This window comes from Amblyomma americanum, chromosome 3 (assembly GCF_052857255.1).
Source record: "Amblyomma americanum isolate KBUSLIRL-KWMA chromosome 3, ASM5285725v1, whole genome shotgun sequence".
Classification (NCBI taxonomy): domain Eukaryota; kingdom Metazoa; phylum Arthropoda; class Arachnida; order Ixodida; family Ixodidae; genus Amblyomma; species Amblyomma americanum.
The window spans coordinates 71,312,418-71,329,482 of record NC_135499.1 but is presented as its reverse complement, the minus strand read 5'-3'; the positions used below and the strand labels follow the sequence as shown (position 1 = coordinate 71,329,482).

The 17,065-nt window shown below is 45.5% G+C and overlaps 1 protein-coding gene across 4 annotated transcripts in view; it reads left to right on the top strand.

The window, feature by feature from the left end:
* The window catches only part of LOC144124658 (uncharacterized), a 36,852-nt gene extending 21,954 nt beyond the window's left edge, over positions 1 to 14,898 (top strand). For 3 of the 4 annotated variants that reach the window (XM_077657471.1, XM_077657470.1, XM_077657468.1), the window contains 4 exons: positions 2,337 to 2,496; positions 6,792 to 6,931; positions 8,085 to 8,205; positions 14,520 to 14,898. In XM_077657471.1, coding sequence (XP_077513597.1) covers positions 2,337 to 2,496; positions 6,792 to 6,931; positions 8,085 to 8,205; positions 14,520 to 14,877 — 779 coding nt within the window. In that variant the 3' untranslated portion in view covers positions 14,878 to 14,898. The remainder of the gene's footprint in view (positions 1 to 2,336; positions 2,497 to 6,791; positions 6,932 to 8,084; positions 8,206 to 14,519) is intronic. The other variant, XM_077657469.1, reaches the window with a different exon arrangement.
* Positions 14,899 to 17,065: the final 2,167 nt, after the last annotated feature.

Genomic DNA, 17,065 nt, shown 5'->3' with positions numbered 1-17,065 from the left:
CAAGTAAGGCTTATGCTCTAATAAAAAGTTCATAGCGCGTCTCTGCTAACGATGGCAGGCTAGGGGTCCTAATACACAGTCGAGTTTTAGAGGTAATTGAGCGATTCTATGAGATGTTCATAATGTGCAGGCTGCTTGGCATACGCTGGGTATTCTAATAAAATATTCCCCACTGTTTCAACTGAGCCGCAGTTATCGGAGTGCGAACAGTTCCCTTGACCTAAAGGGAACTGTAAAGAGTTTACAGACACAGCGTTTAGGCGAAGTCAATGACAAACGGCTTCCAGATGGCGATGGGGTCTGGTAGACAGTCTTGGAGTGCCGAAACTTGTTATGATGTCCCGGCAAGCTCAAAGCTGTATTTTTTCTTTGTAAGCCATTTATGTAGCCAGTTGGGACGCCTCACACCTCGTGCAGTAAATAAGGTTGTAATTCCGGCTTTGATCACCTCTTCGGGCTGCTTTCGTTGGCTGTGATTCCACAGTGAGATGGAATCCACTGAAATATATGGAGTTGCGGGCGGCAGCACATTGGCGATGTAGGCAGCAGATGTTTAAAGAAACTGGCTGCTGGTTATTTTCTTCAAAATGTTGCACACAGATTGCTTCAAAGAGGCCTCTGCGCGAGATATAGGAGACAGCTTATTTAGCCCACCCGCCGCGGTGGCTCAGTGGTTAGGGCGCTCGGCTACTGATCCGGAGTTCCCGGGTTCGAACCGACCGCGGCGGCGGCGTTGTTATGGAGGCAAAACGCTAAGGTGCCCGTGTGCTCTGCGATGTCAGTGCACGTTAAAGATCCCCAGGTGGTCGAAACTATTCCGGAGCCCTCCACTACGGCACCTCTATCTTCCTTTCTTCTTTCTCTCCATCCTTTATTCCTTTCCTTTACGGCGCGGTTCAGGTGTCCAACGATATATGAGACAGATACTGCGCCATTTCCTTTCCCCAAAACAAATTTATGTTATTATTATTATTATTATTATTATTATTATTATTATTATTATTATTATTATTATTATTATTATTATTATTATTATTATTATTATTATTATTATTATTATTATTATTATTTAGTCCTGTGGAGCTGTGCTGCCCTGCAGAATGTCTTCTGCTGCAGGCGATGGGAAAAGTTTGGCCTGTCAGAGGCACATAAAGACCACAAGAGGAAGACTCCTTTTAAATAGTTTTCAGCCAACTTGTACAATTTGCCTCCGAGACCAATACTCGCGAAGGTTACGAGTATGGGATCATGAGTCAAAAGTAGCCTTGATGTCAATACAGACAGTTGTCGGGATGCGCCCAGCATAACTGGCTGTCTAGACGACGAAACTAAGCGATGACATTATCGATCACTGACCTCCTTTGGCGGAACCCGTTAGTTTCCTGGGGATCAAGTTGTCGACTTTCAAGGAATCATGTGATGCTCTTGTAGGTCACTGTCTCTATAAGCCTAACTAGGCAACTAAGTAGGACGATGGCCTGGAAACATGCCTAGCTTTCTGGCTGCTTTTCAAATTTCAAGAGGCGCACAATTTTCGCCAGCGTCGATTTCGTAGGGGGTTCACCAGTACCACAACCGACAATGTGATATTCGAGGATGCGTAGGCACCAGCTGCGGGTAGCTTTGAGATAGCTTCACAGCTCACTTTGGCATGCCCTCGAGACATGCGCTTGTTTGACCGGGAAATCGCGGTGGCCAGTTCTATCGTGATGCGTCGCCGCCTGTGTGGGCCTCGCCTGGCCACCTGCAGAGAATGTCGATGGCTTAGAACCCGCTGAGAGTAAAGTTTTTCCTTCAAGCAGACACAGTGTGCGGAAAGAGTGCGGCTGTTGGGCGGCATGCACATGCCTATAACGGTTCGTAATGTTATGGCTACTGCTTAGCGTACACTGAACGTTGAATGAGTCTCGCAATCTTCGTAGACTTAAGTTTATTCAAATATCACAGAATGCGTCGCTGTGCCCGCTGGCAGGCGCGATGGTCTTCAGGCAATATGTGCGTAGAGCTTTCCTTTCTGCTCGCCTGCGAATAGCACTCAGCATCACAAGTGTCTCGTCAGTTGGTGGTAAGCTGCCATTTTTAGCTGAAATTCGCGTACTTGTTGCTAAGCAGAGCGTGGCCGTATGTTTAAGGGATATGAGTAGTTTAAGGAAGTGCATGGTCGCAGACTTACAGCGTGTGGACACCAGCACCGTAACGTGGTGGAAGGGAATAAGAAAGCCGCGAAAAGGGCAGAGAATAAAAAAACACTTACAAACTGTACGCTACCTCTCACTGAATTTCGAGGTTTTTTCTCATGTTCTCCATTTTTCGCTTATGTTTTTTTTTCTCGACAGGCACCGCAGGCGGTCAGGAAGGCGCTGATGGCGAGCAATGCTGGTACAAGACGCTGAAGCGATGCAACGAGAGGCAGATCAACGACATTCGGACGAAGATGACAAGATTACTTGCCAGAAACATGCTGCCAGACGAAAACTTTTTCGCAGGAATATGCAGGTATGTGCGCCCTAAACGATAGCCCCTGCGTACATTCTACAGAATGACCCGCGTGACAGGAGCACTGTGCGAGTTTGAAAGTGCGATTTTTCTGTCAGGGGTTTCTCCGTGTAAAGAAGGTGGATAATTCGGCTTACGCTGGAATTCCCGAGGGAACTGTAGCTGCTGAAAAAGCTGTCCGGCGAGCAGCAAGTTGTGGTAGGCGAGTTGGTAATTAATGCTGAAAAAACAATTGCAACGGAAAAAAACACAGTGACACAATAAACAGCGAAAGAGACGAGCACTAAATTTACATCTGGCGTTTTCTACTCGGTAAAAACTATTCCTCCGTGGTACAGACTCGTGTAAAACCTAACAAGGCAACAAAACCGGGATATTTCGAAAAACAACTTTGTGATGCTGCTACAGGTGTACATCTTGCTCGAAGAGCCCTATCGCACACTTAGTCAATGCTGTTGAAGCCTGGCTCAAAGACGTGTTCGCTTTTTGCTAGATATGATCAGTCTCTATGATTTCCCGCATCGCAGATGTAGATCTTTGTGTCAACACAGCTGTGTTTTTCAAACAAGGTTTGTATTTGGATATTTGGAGGTTTTATATTGTGCGACTAATTTCGACAAAACGGAACACTACAGTGACTCTTCTTGCTGTTATCTTTCCTTCGTTTAAAAACCTAAGCTTTAAACCCACGCGCGCGTGAGTGCGCGCCTGTGTGTGTGTGTGCGCGCGTGCGTGCGTGCGATAACACTCGATGGTAGCCATAAAAGATGGCATTCAGATGCAACCTGGCAGGCGACAATTAAATTAATGAGTGGTCGCGCAAAGTTGCTCGGGAAGAGCAAGCTGGATCGCACAGACTCCACCGGTGCCAGCATCTGCCATCGCAGGGCAGCGGCACACCGCTTAATTTCTGCACCGCTGCTGCAGGTGTGGTACGAGGATTCCAACAGATCTATGAATGTGAAGTTGAGAATCACCTCAGGCAGGTGGTCGGCGCATCTGACTGCAACCTGATGCGGCAGCTGATGGGGGAGGGGGCACGGGCCGCGGTAAGGTGGCAAATTCCTTTCCGAAGTTAGTGCGCAGTTCAGAAGAGATGCGGTGGCGGCGGATACGTATGCAGAGCCATGCAAAGGTAGAATTGCCAGCTGCCTGACATCGGGTTAAATCACGCCGCAGAGCGCGGTGAAGGCGTTCACGTAGTGATCAGCCAGGCTTACGCTTTATCACAAATGAGCGCTATTAAGTGCCTCTGCTGACATTCTTTGTGCTGTTACCGTTTTTTCCCCAGCTCCATCTCATGGCTTACGTTAGCCATGTGGCGTTTGTGTGGACAAGGCTTACGTAAAATGTTTACCTGGATGCACTGCCTTTGTGTAAAGCTGAGAGATCAAGTGGTTTGCTTTTCGGCTACGCTCCGCGGTTCATTATGTATCCACAGTCTTCAGAATCTCTACAAGGAGGGAGCAGCTCACGTACCCAAATGCCCGATACCTAGGACGTCCCGGGACTCTGACCGTCGTTCTAGACAGCTTGTAATCAAGCCCCTGGGCTGTTTACTTTTGGCAAAGGCTGTACTTTTCAAAAGCGTAACATCGTTTATGAAGACCACACATCATCGCATGAAGGCTGCCTCTTCAACGGGTATTGTTATCTCCAGAATCTAGGTTACAATGCACGTCTTAAAAACTTTAGTTCTTTCCTGGAACCACAGCGATTGGGACAAGCTACACTAGGGTGTGATAACCTCATCAACACCAGAAAGATTTTTATCTGCAATCAGTTTACACTAGTGAGTTCAGTGAATCTTGCTTGACTCTTCAAATTTCTGCTTTTATTCTTTTCTCTACTTGGACGTAACGCATTTGTCTCTTATAAGCTCATTTGTTCTCCAAAAACATTAGTGAGCTTATGTGTATGCCTTTTTTGTTGTTGTGATGTTGTGGACCCATCTCTATACATGTCTTGAGCCTACTCCTGCCTTGGCTCTGAAAAGGCTGCCGGCAGTATTGAATAAATAAATTGAAATAAAATAAATCATTCTTTGGTGTCTGGAATTGGGAAAGTTTGGTGGCGCCAGGATTCAGCAAGAAGAATAAAGGGACAGATCACTGAATTTTAAGAAACCAATCTCTTTCGGTCCAAATGGAAAGCTTGGTGTATTCTGCAGTGGTTTTATCGGAAACACTCTAGGAAATTCTTGCAAGAATTTTAACTCTGTGCATGCGCCCGTTTTTATGCAGCACCGATGCTGGAAACCATGATCAGCGAGCGCGATGGCGATTGCACGCCGACAAAAACGCTGTAACAAAAACTAACGTAAATTTCATCCGCCAGACAGCAATAACATATTTTTTAAGTATATGGAGCAGCGTCAATTTCAGTTTCCATACCCAAAGCTGTTATGGCACGCCTTGTCGAGGAAAGTGTTCTTAGACTGCGGTAGCCGCTCCATACGAGAAATTCAAAAGTGTGGCGCCGTCTAGTCACAAGAGCTAACAGCGCATGGCCGACGATGCGAAGGGAGCGGTGCTTTTTGTCGAATGGCGCACTGGAGAGTGTAAACTAATATAAAACATGAATACTCCTGAAAGAAAGAAAAAGAGACTGCACAACAAATAAGCGATAATTTACCGTGATAAGGTCAGGTGGTTGACTTCTGTGATAAAGGCGCGTTTCGCTGCAAGATGGCTTTTTATGAAATTTTCAACTCCAAATTCAAACTATAAATCATCGTTTCCTTGATACAGCAGGGTCAATCCTTGCTGTTTGAGGCAGGATTTTTGCATTTCCGCCATAATCTCATGACACGTTCTGGTCAGTGCTCAGCCCTTTTAAAACTGAGCGTGCATCTCTTTACAGTAGTAATTACGAACTCAATGCCAAATATAAGACAGGACTTTATGTTCAGCAGAATTTGAATAAAAGGAAATGAGTTCGCCGTAAGCAGGTAATTCACCATTTTCAAAGGTGAGCACTTCGCAGCGCCCCCTCTAATCATATAACAATTTCGCACTCGCGCACGCAGTAGACCTTCACTACACGGGACCTCCCGAGAAGAAGAGCATAACAGCGAGAAATTCCGGTTAGAGAAAAATGAAAATTGGTTTTGAGGAAAGGAAATGACGCAGCAACTGTCTCACATATCTCAGTGGACACCCGATCCGCGCCGTAAGAGAGGGATAAAAGAGGGAGGGAAAGAAAAAAGGGATAAAGAGGTGCCGTAGCGGAGGTCTCCGGGACAATTTCGACCACCTGGTGAACTTTAACGTGCACTGACATCGCACAGCACACGGGCGCATTTTGCGTTTTGCCTGCACCGAAACGAGGCCTCCGCGCGCGGTCGGGCTCGAGTACTAATATGTCATTTAAGAAAACGTAATGAAAGCTGAGACCGTATTGTTTCCCAGCTGCCCATCCCTTTGCAATGGAGTTCTCGACAGATACGCAGCACTTCGGGTATGCGTGCACCGTTCCCTGCATGACGCTTCAGAAGAATGAAGAACTCTTTTCACAAAACGAAGGCGCTCAGGAACATTGACTGCGTCGCCAGTCGAAAATTTCATGATCTTAAAAGGACACTCATGACAGTTATATTTAATTTTTCTTCTCGATCAAAATCATGTTTTTAGGGTTCGTGGCTATATCAATGTTTTTTAGCAGCCAGGATGGCGTTTATCGCTCAGAAATTTGGAGCGGAATAAGAACCATTTCTTCACTCAGCACTCGATTTAAGCTCCAGACGTCAATAACGACAACGAATCCGTGACTATCATGACGAAGTGCATGGCGGGGTAGCCTTGCCTCTGAGGTCCTGGAAAGAAAAAAACAAATTGACATCAACGTGTTTTAGTTTTGAAAACGGCTGGCGACCACGATAGCTCTATTTCAAAATTCTAAATAACTTACGGTCCATAAAACATCCTTTTTCAGCACAGGTAGCGTCAATATCAATAAACAGCGGCCGCCTTGGTACAGGATAAATAGAATTTGTCCTAAGCGTCCATTAAAATATCCTTAAATCTTGAAAAACAATTTCCATAGAGGGACGTGCGGGCTGTAAGGTTTCTGAGTACGAATAATCGCTCAAATTTTTGTACTACGGCATGAAAAAATTAGTGCACATGTTTTGAATAGTAACGCTGCCGGTGAGAATTTTATGTCAAAGTCGCGGGGGAGCTCGAGGCATGGGCTTGTGGTGACATTTCCTGAAATTCCGGCAGCAGAAACCTGACGCGTGCGCGTCTAGCCGCTGTTGTTTACACTCCAAATTCTTCTCCCTGCCTTGTGGTCAGGAAGACCCGGAAAACGTGCCACCAGCACAGCACGGTGAAGTCGTGTGTGACGCAAGAGCAGGACGCCATCAGGCGGCTGGAGGAGGCCATGAACGAGGCACAAGCTCTGCTTTGCAAAGACGACAGGAGGCTGCTCAAGAGTGAGTCCACATGCTTTCTGCGGTCATACCTGTATTCGAAGCTATATCGGGGCCAACAGCTCGCCCACCACCTTCAGATTAACTGGATTGCTATCAATATATATACAGAATGTAAAACTGTAGCCTAATAAGAATGAAGCGCCATGTATTGCGAAGGAAATGAAAGAACAGGGAAAGATTACTCCTTGTGTCTCATTGTGTAGAGCGGAAAAGAAATTATGCAACTATTTTAACCACTAAAGAACATATATTTTTTTTAAATGATGCGGAAATTATGTCGTTTAGTAAATGTGCTGTCGTCTGTCGACAAACGAAAAAAATGCTCTGCGCAGGGGCCTTACTACCCTCAAAACGGACGCAGAGTGACAGAAGACACACGACAAGCTGGACTAATCATGAGACAGAAATGACACTAGCCTTATGACGAACACGGCTCATTTCAAGTCAGCTAAGAGATCAGAGGAACGATGGTTCCGCAGACCAGAATAATACACAACATGCCCCCGTTTGGAGCCAAACCCACACTCTTCTCATTTCGCTTGCAGAGCTTCACCAACAAAACTACTTCGGAGGTGTCCTCCCTAATGTATTGTGGTGCATTGCTTGTAACCTCCACTTCACGGTCGTCACCAGTGCTACATACAAACATGACTAGTTGGTTATGGGACAAGGGAGGACTAGGAAACAGTTACGTAAGAGTTACGTAACAGTTTCAACCGCTGCTCCGACTTCCGTGAGCCTAAACAGGTTGCTAACCATGAGAGGCGCTTGCGCACGCGGTCGTTTAAGTGTGTGCTCACTCGCGCACTCCTTGGAGCATGCAGTCTGAAGCAAACGTTCATGGGATGTGCGTCCGCGAGAACAATGATTTCTGCTGTCAGGCATGCCAATCGCTTGAAGTGCCCGTTAGAATAAATGAACGCGCACACGCCACCCGCTGGTATCAATACTTGGCGACAGGAACGCAGGCCACCGTCAAATTAAACTTGTCATTCAGCATACTCATCCCGTGAACTCTTGCTGCCATGTACGTCACATTCCACACAAAGTGCAGAACTTTGTGCGGAATGTGCTTACTGACATTTTTGTTTCCGAAAATTCAGTGCGCGCTATGTTTAGAGTTTCCGTTTTGTCTCATGCTTATATTGTGCAGACCTTCTGCTCAGCTACAAATCGTGGGATATCAAACACTTCACAAAGTGCTCCACGCACCTTCAAGTGAACTCTATCACGGATTTCCTCTATAACAGACCAAGGATTCACAGTGATTGCAGGTGAGAGCTCCTATATTAAATCTGCAGTTTGCTGAGTGTAGAGAACGTTGAAAAAGAAATATTTTGAAAAGCAATTTTTCATTCGTCACTCAGTAAATACAAACGATGAATTACTAGAACAGCCTGGGCCTAAAGGGATGGTTTCTTTCTTTACTTTCCTTGAAACTTAGTTGCATCGTGGTTATTTCATAAAATGGGGTGAGCAGTTGACGGATTTCACATATAAATAGACAATTTCAGAAGGATAAAATGAAGGAAGGCAGCAATAATGAAACTTTTCAAATACAACATGAAGACTGTATTAGCACGGTCGGAATATTACGGAGCTCCTCGCAGTGATTTAAGTCCTCCCGCGTCGTGGAGCGCAATATGGGAGGTTTCTTGCTGGCGTTGTGGTTTTCGAGGGTAGTGCCTCAAATAAACAGCAGTTTCACTCACTCACACTAGGCTGACCAACAAAGTTAAAAAAATGAATGTTGATTTGCATAAAACGTTTTTCCGTAGTCCCGAGACTGCGTCGATTAAAATAAATGCGTTTAACAATGAAATCATTTGTGCAGCACCTCCTTAAATCACCTTCCTTGCAGTCTATACACAGCTTCCAACGCTTCTTGAGGTCTTGGAAACAGTTGTAAAACGCTTGTTTTGGCAAGGTGGTCGGCTCCTTTGTCTTAAATGACCTCCACGCTCCCCCTCCAGCGACCTTTTAGGGCTCTCTTCACACGAAACAATTGCATGGGGAGAGGTCAGGCGAGTATGGCGGATGGGGAAGTACAGTAATTCTGTGCTTGGCGAGAAATTTTGTCACGCTCAGAGCAGCGTGCGGCCTTGCGTTATCGTGGAGAAGGCTTCATTGTCCAGATGCCCATAAGTCAGGGCGACGGCGTCGTAGTGCATCACGCATGCGTCGGAGCACGCAGATATAAAGCTCCTCATTAACCGTCTGCCCTTGTGGGACTAACTCGTGGTGTATGACACTTCTGTCCTCGAAAAAAACTATCAGCATCGTCTTTGTTTTGGTCTTCTGTCGCCGCACCTTTCTCGACGATGGAGAGCTTGTGGACCGCCATTTGGCGCTTTGCCTCTTTTTTGAGGATTGTATTGAAAACACCACGTTTCGTCTTCAGCAATGATGCTGTCGACGATTGCAGCGTCCTCATCTGCCTCGGAGTGCAAATCAGCGCTCACTGATGCCCGCGTGTCCTTATGATCCTTTGTGAGGCAGTGTGGCACAAGTCTAGTATTCATCTTTCGTTTCCCCAAGTTCTCACGCAAAATTTGGTGACATGTTGTCTTACTAATGTGGAGAGCACCTGACAGCATGTGGACTGTAATGGTGCGGTCTTGCTGTATGATTTTCCTGATTCTAGCCACGTTGTTTTTATTTCGCGAGGTTGAAGGGCGCTCCTGCCTTGTGTCGTCTTCTACTGACGCTTTCCCCGAAACGAACCTCTTGTGCAACTCGAAAACTCGCTCCCGCGATGTCACCTTGCCGTAAGCGTCACGGAGGAGCTCATACGTCTGTTTGGCTGTCTTGCGAAGCTTCGCACAGAATTTTGTTTACACGCTGTTCGAGGTGGACGCCGATTTCTCCACATTCACTCCCTGTAGAATGCGCAAACTACTAGTGACAACGTATTTTTCTACATGTAGTGCCATCTAGCGGCTGCCACAGCAATCAACATAAATAGCTCAGGTTAGCCCCAAAGTATGGCGCTACACATACGCATCAACGTTTCTTTTTGGGGAATCATTTCTAGAGAAGAAAATAAATCAGTCTCGAAACTTCACGGACAAACGCTGAATGTGAATTAGGTGCGCTAGCACTTCGGTTTTTACTTTGGCTCTGGTGTTACGATCCACTAATCACTGATGAAAGTTGTTCACACAGCGATAAAGGGCTAACGCTCACATGAGAGTTAGTCATTTTCTACTTTAATCTCATAGCTCCCTGGGAGCCCTCATATCACTCCTCGTGAAGAAATTAAGCGGTGCACCACTGCCCAACGACTGAGAATGCTGACATCGGTGGGGACTAAGAGAGCAAGGTTGCACTTTCCGATCAACGTTTCGCTACCAGTCATTAACTGAACTGCGACCTGCAATGATGGATGCTGGCAAGTGGGCAGCATGCCAAGTTTGTATATACACACACCTGTCTAGGTTGTTCACAACCCAGTGGCCAGCGGCTAAATGCTGGGAATGTCCACTATAATAGCTAACAGACTAAAAAAATAAAGAGATAGTATGAAAAGCATGGGTCGTACGATTATTTTCAGCGCAAGAGCGTTGTTAAAGTATTTGGTGTCTAGCTTATGGAAGAAGAGAGGGGGAAACATGATGAGACAGGCGCTTCTAGTCGATTGTGATGTGGGGCACATGAAGCAGCGCATAAAGCTTCGTGCGGTGCGCATAGTGCATTTTTATTGAGTGTTAATGGCGTGGAGGAAGATACATGGCTTGTGCTAAGTAAACTTTTTCAGGCAGCGACAAGCACGTGAAAGAGGTGTCGTTATTCAGCAGTGTGGTAAGGCTTAGCTTAAGGCTAATTTTTTTTTTTTTTGCAATGCACTGTGATCGTGTGCGATAGCGCTAACGGGTCCGCTCCGCGCCCTGGAGGGCTCTTTGCATATCAGTTCTTAGACACGGACAGTGTCAAGTATTTTATTTCATTTTTTAAAATTTCCAGTTTTTGTATACTTTAATTTCTAGACTATTTTCCAACTAGTTTTTTATTCACCACAAGGCACAACGGTCCTCTTTTAACAACATCAATCGCACGTACCTTCACGGCCTAGAGACAACGTGCCTGACCCAAAAGACTCAAAGATGCCGGATTCGATTCCCAATTCATTTCATAACGACGTTTGAGTCATGTCTGACCTTATAACAACAATTCTCGGCCAATAGCGATTTCGTTTTCGCATCAAAGGAATTGCCGCGGAAGTGAATTTCATTATTACGCGCGTGAGGTTGCCACCAAACTTCCATTCTAACTTTATCACATTGAAATTGATGATCCCTGTGTGGCAGGTGTACCATCACTTTACAACAAGCTAGCTCACCTTGTTCAGCGTCCTATATTGCCGATACGTAGTAAAGCCCTCCGCAGATTATTATTGCATCTTCGAAATATATGTTGCAAAATTAGAAATACCTAATGTGCTATTCTTCCGGGTAAAACAGCGAGCAGTAGATGCACGTGGGGTTGTAATTTCAGGCGAAGATTTGATGCAAACACGCATGTGCTTGCACAACCATCTTGTGTTCACGGTATTGTTTTGAGTGTTTGCACAATCATCCTATGTTGACTGTATTTTCAGAGCAGGGCGACATTGCTATCATAACGCCGACGTTTAGAACACAATCTTATTCCCATTGCACAGGGACACAGCAAAAGACAGAAAATCGGGTCCGTATGTTTAAACGCGCACATTGCGCAGAATTGCGGCAGAAGTGTTGCGCCTTTGGCACTAAGGACTTTGAAGACGAAGGTGCTTGTGTGAGTGCTATGAAGCCCTAAGGAAATGCCCTTCGTGAACATGGGATTGCGGCGCCATCCAACATTAAAAACTAAAAGCAAAGCAAAAAAAAAACCTAAGCAGCTGGAAATATTTAGAAAAATCTTGTGCATCTTAAAAAGGTTTCTCAATGGTCGGGTTCGAGTTCCCGGGTTCGAACCCGACCGCGGCAGCTGCGTTTTTATGGAGGAAAAACGCTAAGGCGCCCGTGTGCTGTGCGATGTCAGTGCACGTTAAAGATCCCCAGGTGGTCGAAATTATTCCGGAGCCCTCCACTACGGCACCTCATTCTTCCTTTCTTTCACTCCCTCCTTTATCCCTTCCCTTACGGCGCGGTTGAGGTGTCCAACGATATATGAGACAGATACTGCACCATTTCCTTTTCCCAAAAACCAATTAATAATTATTAATAATGCGTTATTTATGAACGGCTGTTTATATTTTGTGCTCATATCTAAAGACAATGAAAATATTGCAGCAAACGTGTGTACTCATGGTTGCCAAGGCGGTTAACAAAATCTGTTGCAGCTGATGAGAGAAGGTATCGGTAGTTCTTCATTGGTGGAAGTAAGATTGTCATTCAATGAGTCAAATAGTCCAGTTTAGTTTTAAAACTCTCTTGACTCTAAAGACTCTTGACCCATTGCATGCGTCGCAACGAGTGAAACGACCACGATTGTTTCAGCTTTGGGCTTGCCCAGTACCTGTGCCGGTGATCCGTTGAGAGTTCTGCATCTTCGGCGAAAACAGAGCGCCTTCACTGGAAAGGCCTTTGATTTGGATTTAGGATTTTAGCGGGGTTTAACGTCCCAAAGCGACCCAGGCTATAAAGAACGCTGTTCTGGAGGGCTCCCGGAATTTCGACCACCTGCGGTTCTTCAACGTGCACCGACATCGACCAGTACACGGGCGTCTAGCATTTTGCGTCCATCCAAATGCGACCGCCACGAACGGGATCGAATCCGCGTCTTTCAGGTCGGGAGCCAAGCTACTGAGCCTCCGCGGGGGCGTGATATGCCTTCGAGGAGTGCCGTGTGACAAGAATATCATTCTTAAGCGTGTTGAGTGCGACTTTAGTATGCGTTATATTTTGGTTCCGCATGAATTTCATGTGATATGAATAACGTCAAACGGAGTCCGTATGAATGTTGATTTTTCCGTCTAGGTTTTCCGGTGAAATTACGTATCTTCCGTATGAGCCTTAGAGAAACACAGGACATTATCGGAGTGCTTTTGTGCAAAGTTCAACAATGATTGTGGGTAATTTCAAACTTTTTAGGCAAGAAAAACTAAACAAGTATCTGTTCTCACTTTCATAAAGCCTTTTACGCTAGTCTCTTTAGAAATGCCAGCGCGCAATACTGTTGCGTTCTTTGTTGGAACAGACTCCCTTAAACTGAATAATTTCATTCCTTCCAATCTTTTTACATTTGATAGCAGTACTGTGTACATTGTACTGTGTCTCCTGAGTACCTCCTACTGTCATCCGACTGGACGAGCCAATTATCCACTTGCAGCTGCAACAACCACCTGAAGGTTAGGGGTTGGTTTATTTCTCCCTCAGTGGTATAAGGTATAGCAGGTAGAGAGCGGACGCACGGAAAAAAATCTCCCTAAATATGGCTTGAAGGGTACCAGGTGCTCACTGTTCACAAGACAGCTGCAAGCGAGAGCGCATTAAAATAATTTCCCATAGTTTGATTAAGCAATTTTCACAGCAGTATTTCAACGCGCAATGAACTCAACCTTTGGAAAAACAAAGCAGTAAAAACACAAAAGAACAACCTCCTCACATTATCTACACGTGCACCATAAGCAGGTGCAACCGGGTTTACAGATGAGACAGCAACATATTTCATTTAGTTTTCAGCACAAGCATACGCCTAACTCTCTTCCAAGAGGTACAGGATAGTTATGATGCTCCTCCTCGACATTTTTTTAATTGATATGTTAATATGTTCAATAGTGTTCACACCTCTGGAGGATAAAAGACAACAATTGCATCTATGATTTCGTACGACAAACGGGTAAACACAAGGGAACTTGGAAGCGTGTATCATAAACTGCTGCGGATCGAGGTACGTAATTTAAAGAAAGGGGACAGTGGTTTCTTTTTTTCTATTCGAGAAGTGTGCCATGAGGCAAAACTTTCTTTCTTAGCCATAACAGGGGTTTTGTAATTTGTATAATAGTCTAAAGGAAAACAGTGAAGTAAACTTTGGGATAACAAGCTCAATGGCGCAAGAGTGTGTGTGAGTATTCCAGGATACATTCGCTATTAGTCTAATAGCCTGGTTTTGTGCCATCAGTATCAAGGTTATTTTGTGTTTTGTAGTTGTTCGCCAGCCGGTGAGTCAGTGGGTCAGTAATGGGGAAAAGAGTGCGTGGTATATGGGAACCTTTACTCAATTTGGAAGTGTGCGCCTATTGCGGCATATGATACCGCTAACGCGGTTGAATTGCAGACGAACGTAACTCACATCCGCCTCCAAAGTAATGCACACTGAGAAAATGGCGCCCAAGCATTTTATGCTGCCGACAATTTCAATCGTATCGATGAATACTTTTAGGGTGTAGTTTGTGTCGACTGATTTGCTTTTTTCTTCTCTTTTTACAATTCACCTTAAGAGAATATTACCTGCAGTTCACTTTCAAAAAGAAAAAAAAATATTACAACAAAGGTGCAAGACGCATAGTTTGTTACCGAGAACCGCGGGATTTTAATCATAGATTTCAAAAGTAGAGTGCTGCTAACTGGATACGATGTCTGCATTATGGTTTCTTGCACTGCAGGCTCCTGAAGTCCAGACTCTTTCGCTGCCTGAATGAAAGCTACGCAGCGGCCGATGAGGCTGATCCAAAGCCAGATGTAGATGGTGCCCGCAAAGTACTGGCGATCTTCGTGGACAAAATTACGTGCGTCGACGCCGGAGACTTAGTCTTAGACGATGGAACCAGTGGGCCCGATGACAAAGGCGACACTGACTATCCAGCTGAAGAAGCCGGAGGCAACACGACGGACGCTAATGCCATGCCAGTAATGCCAGGAGCTGCGGAAAGTGGCGCCATTGATCCTGCAATCCGGAAATTGGCTCTCGTGGGCTTCGTTTCATTGATGATGGCGCTGACACGGTATCTGACGCCCAGCTGATTCAATAAAATGGCCGCTGAATGATCTGTCTTCATGTGGTACTTTTTTCAGGCTAACCATTTTTCCTTTCCGTTCTAGTAAGATCGGTGATGGTAATGCGAGTGTTAGCAGGGATTGATTTGAGTAATACTTCAGCAAGAAACTTCTTAATTACATAGACATTGCAGCCACACAGTACGAAAGCGCCCCAGTGGCTACATTTTATTTGTAAAACTAATAATGAATTCGAATGGCCGCAATACCTTAGTTATAGCAACGGCGAAACCGTAGATATTGATAGCATATTAAAAGAATTTCAGTTCTAATTTCTGACGGTAAATGTTTGCTTGTTTTTTTTTTGGGGGGGGGGGGTGCAATGTCCCAAAGCGACGCAGGCTGTGAGAGCCGCCGGCCGTAGTGAAGCGATCCGAAAATTGCAACCACCTGGGGTTCTTTAACGAGCACTGACATCGCACAGTACCCGGGCCTCTAGAATTCCGCCTCCATCGCAATGTCATCACCGCGGCCGGTCTTTCGAGTCAGCAGCGAAGCGCCATAACCACTGAGCCACCACGGCGGCACCCATGGTAAATGCCGTCCGCAAGAACGTAGTAGGCCTCGACACTGTTACAATGCATCCGTGCTCAACATGCCGCTTGTACGGGTGCTGCTGCTGCTTTTCCTCGGCCAGCTACCGCGTCGACCTTATTGCCTGTATGGGCCCAAAATGAACGTATGGGAAAGCGGCGCTGCTACCTACTTCATAGAGCCGTTTGATACCTGCTGTCTTCGTACGGATTGGCCGCAGTACCCTTCACCGCTAACTCTCGAAGCCATATTTCAGTTCGTGGAGCAACATGGGGCCACGTCACCTATCCGGCTGCTTGAAAAGGGTGTCATTTGTGCTGACACCGTGTGCAACGACACAGCTGCTATGCATCCGTCCTCACGAGTGCCGCTTGTACAGGTTAGTTATCTTGAAACTAAGTGTTATCACGACAATAATGTTTTTTTCTCTTTGGGGTGTCCTGGCCACCTGGCGTAGGGAATTATATGAAGTATGTTCCTGCTGGTGCGTGTACATTTGGTGGCTTTCGGTTCGTGGCAATGACGTGGAGGTATACCCAGGTCCTATGACTAAAGCGCAACAATGCAAGTTTGACGCTCCTGCTTCAGCCGTTAAGCGTCTTAAGGCGAGCAACCGAACCCTTGTGGAGTAGATAAATCAAAACTCGAACCTCCACATCATCCTTAAGAACGACGTGGAACTGGCAACTAAAAAAGTTAATGAACTGAAATGCAAAACTGAAGCACTATACATCCAGTCAGCCTGTGTCAAATGCTATCTCTAAAAAAATTCAGGACAAAGTTGTTGATCTGGTAAATCGCTCAAGGCGGTAGAACGTATTGTTTTCTGGCATCGATGACAATGATTCATATGAGCCTTTGAATGACTCGGAGCGGTATATAAGACAATTTTGCACACAGAAACTTGGCATTACTGTCAGTTCCGCTGACAGAGCTCATTGCCTAGGGCGTGTTTCGACGGACAAGAAACGTCCCGTTATTGCCAAATTCTTTAATGAGAAATAAATCGAATCGGTCATTAGTCTTAGCTGCATAACTAAAAAACACCAGTTTTAGCATATTACGGGACTACTCTGAGACTGTTGACGATAATCGCAGTAAACTGTGGTAGTTTTCTAAGACGACATGAGCGGAGGGCGACCGCATTCTTCTGTGTTTTAATAAACTTCATGTAAACGACGATGTTCATCTCTGGGACTCTACTGGCAATTGGGCTCGGAAGCTAAATGAGCCTTCTACCGATTGATAACATTCGAGTCGTCATAGTGCTTCCGATCGTGCACCGCCAATCTTGTCAGGACCGAAATGCATAGATAACATTGGCTTCCTCTATGCAAACATCAGAAGCGTTACAGCGAAAAGTGATGCCTTCTCTTCATTATCGACTCCTCTGGAACCTCGTCAATAGCATTAACGGAAACATGGCTAACTGATTATATCTCAGACGATGACATCCTTTCATTCGAATCATATTTTTAATTTTTGCGATGCGAAAGAGAGAACAGAAAGGGAGATGCGGTGCTTATTGCGATTAAGCAAAAGCTAATTTATGCACCATTTGTGGCTTCTACTTTTCTCGGGAGCGTATTCGTCTCCTTCAAATGTAATCACATCATCATCA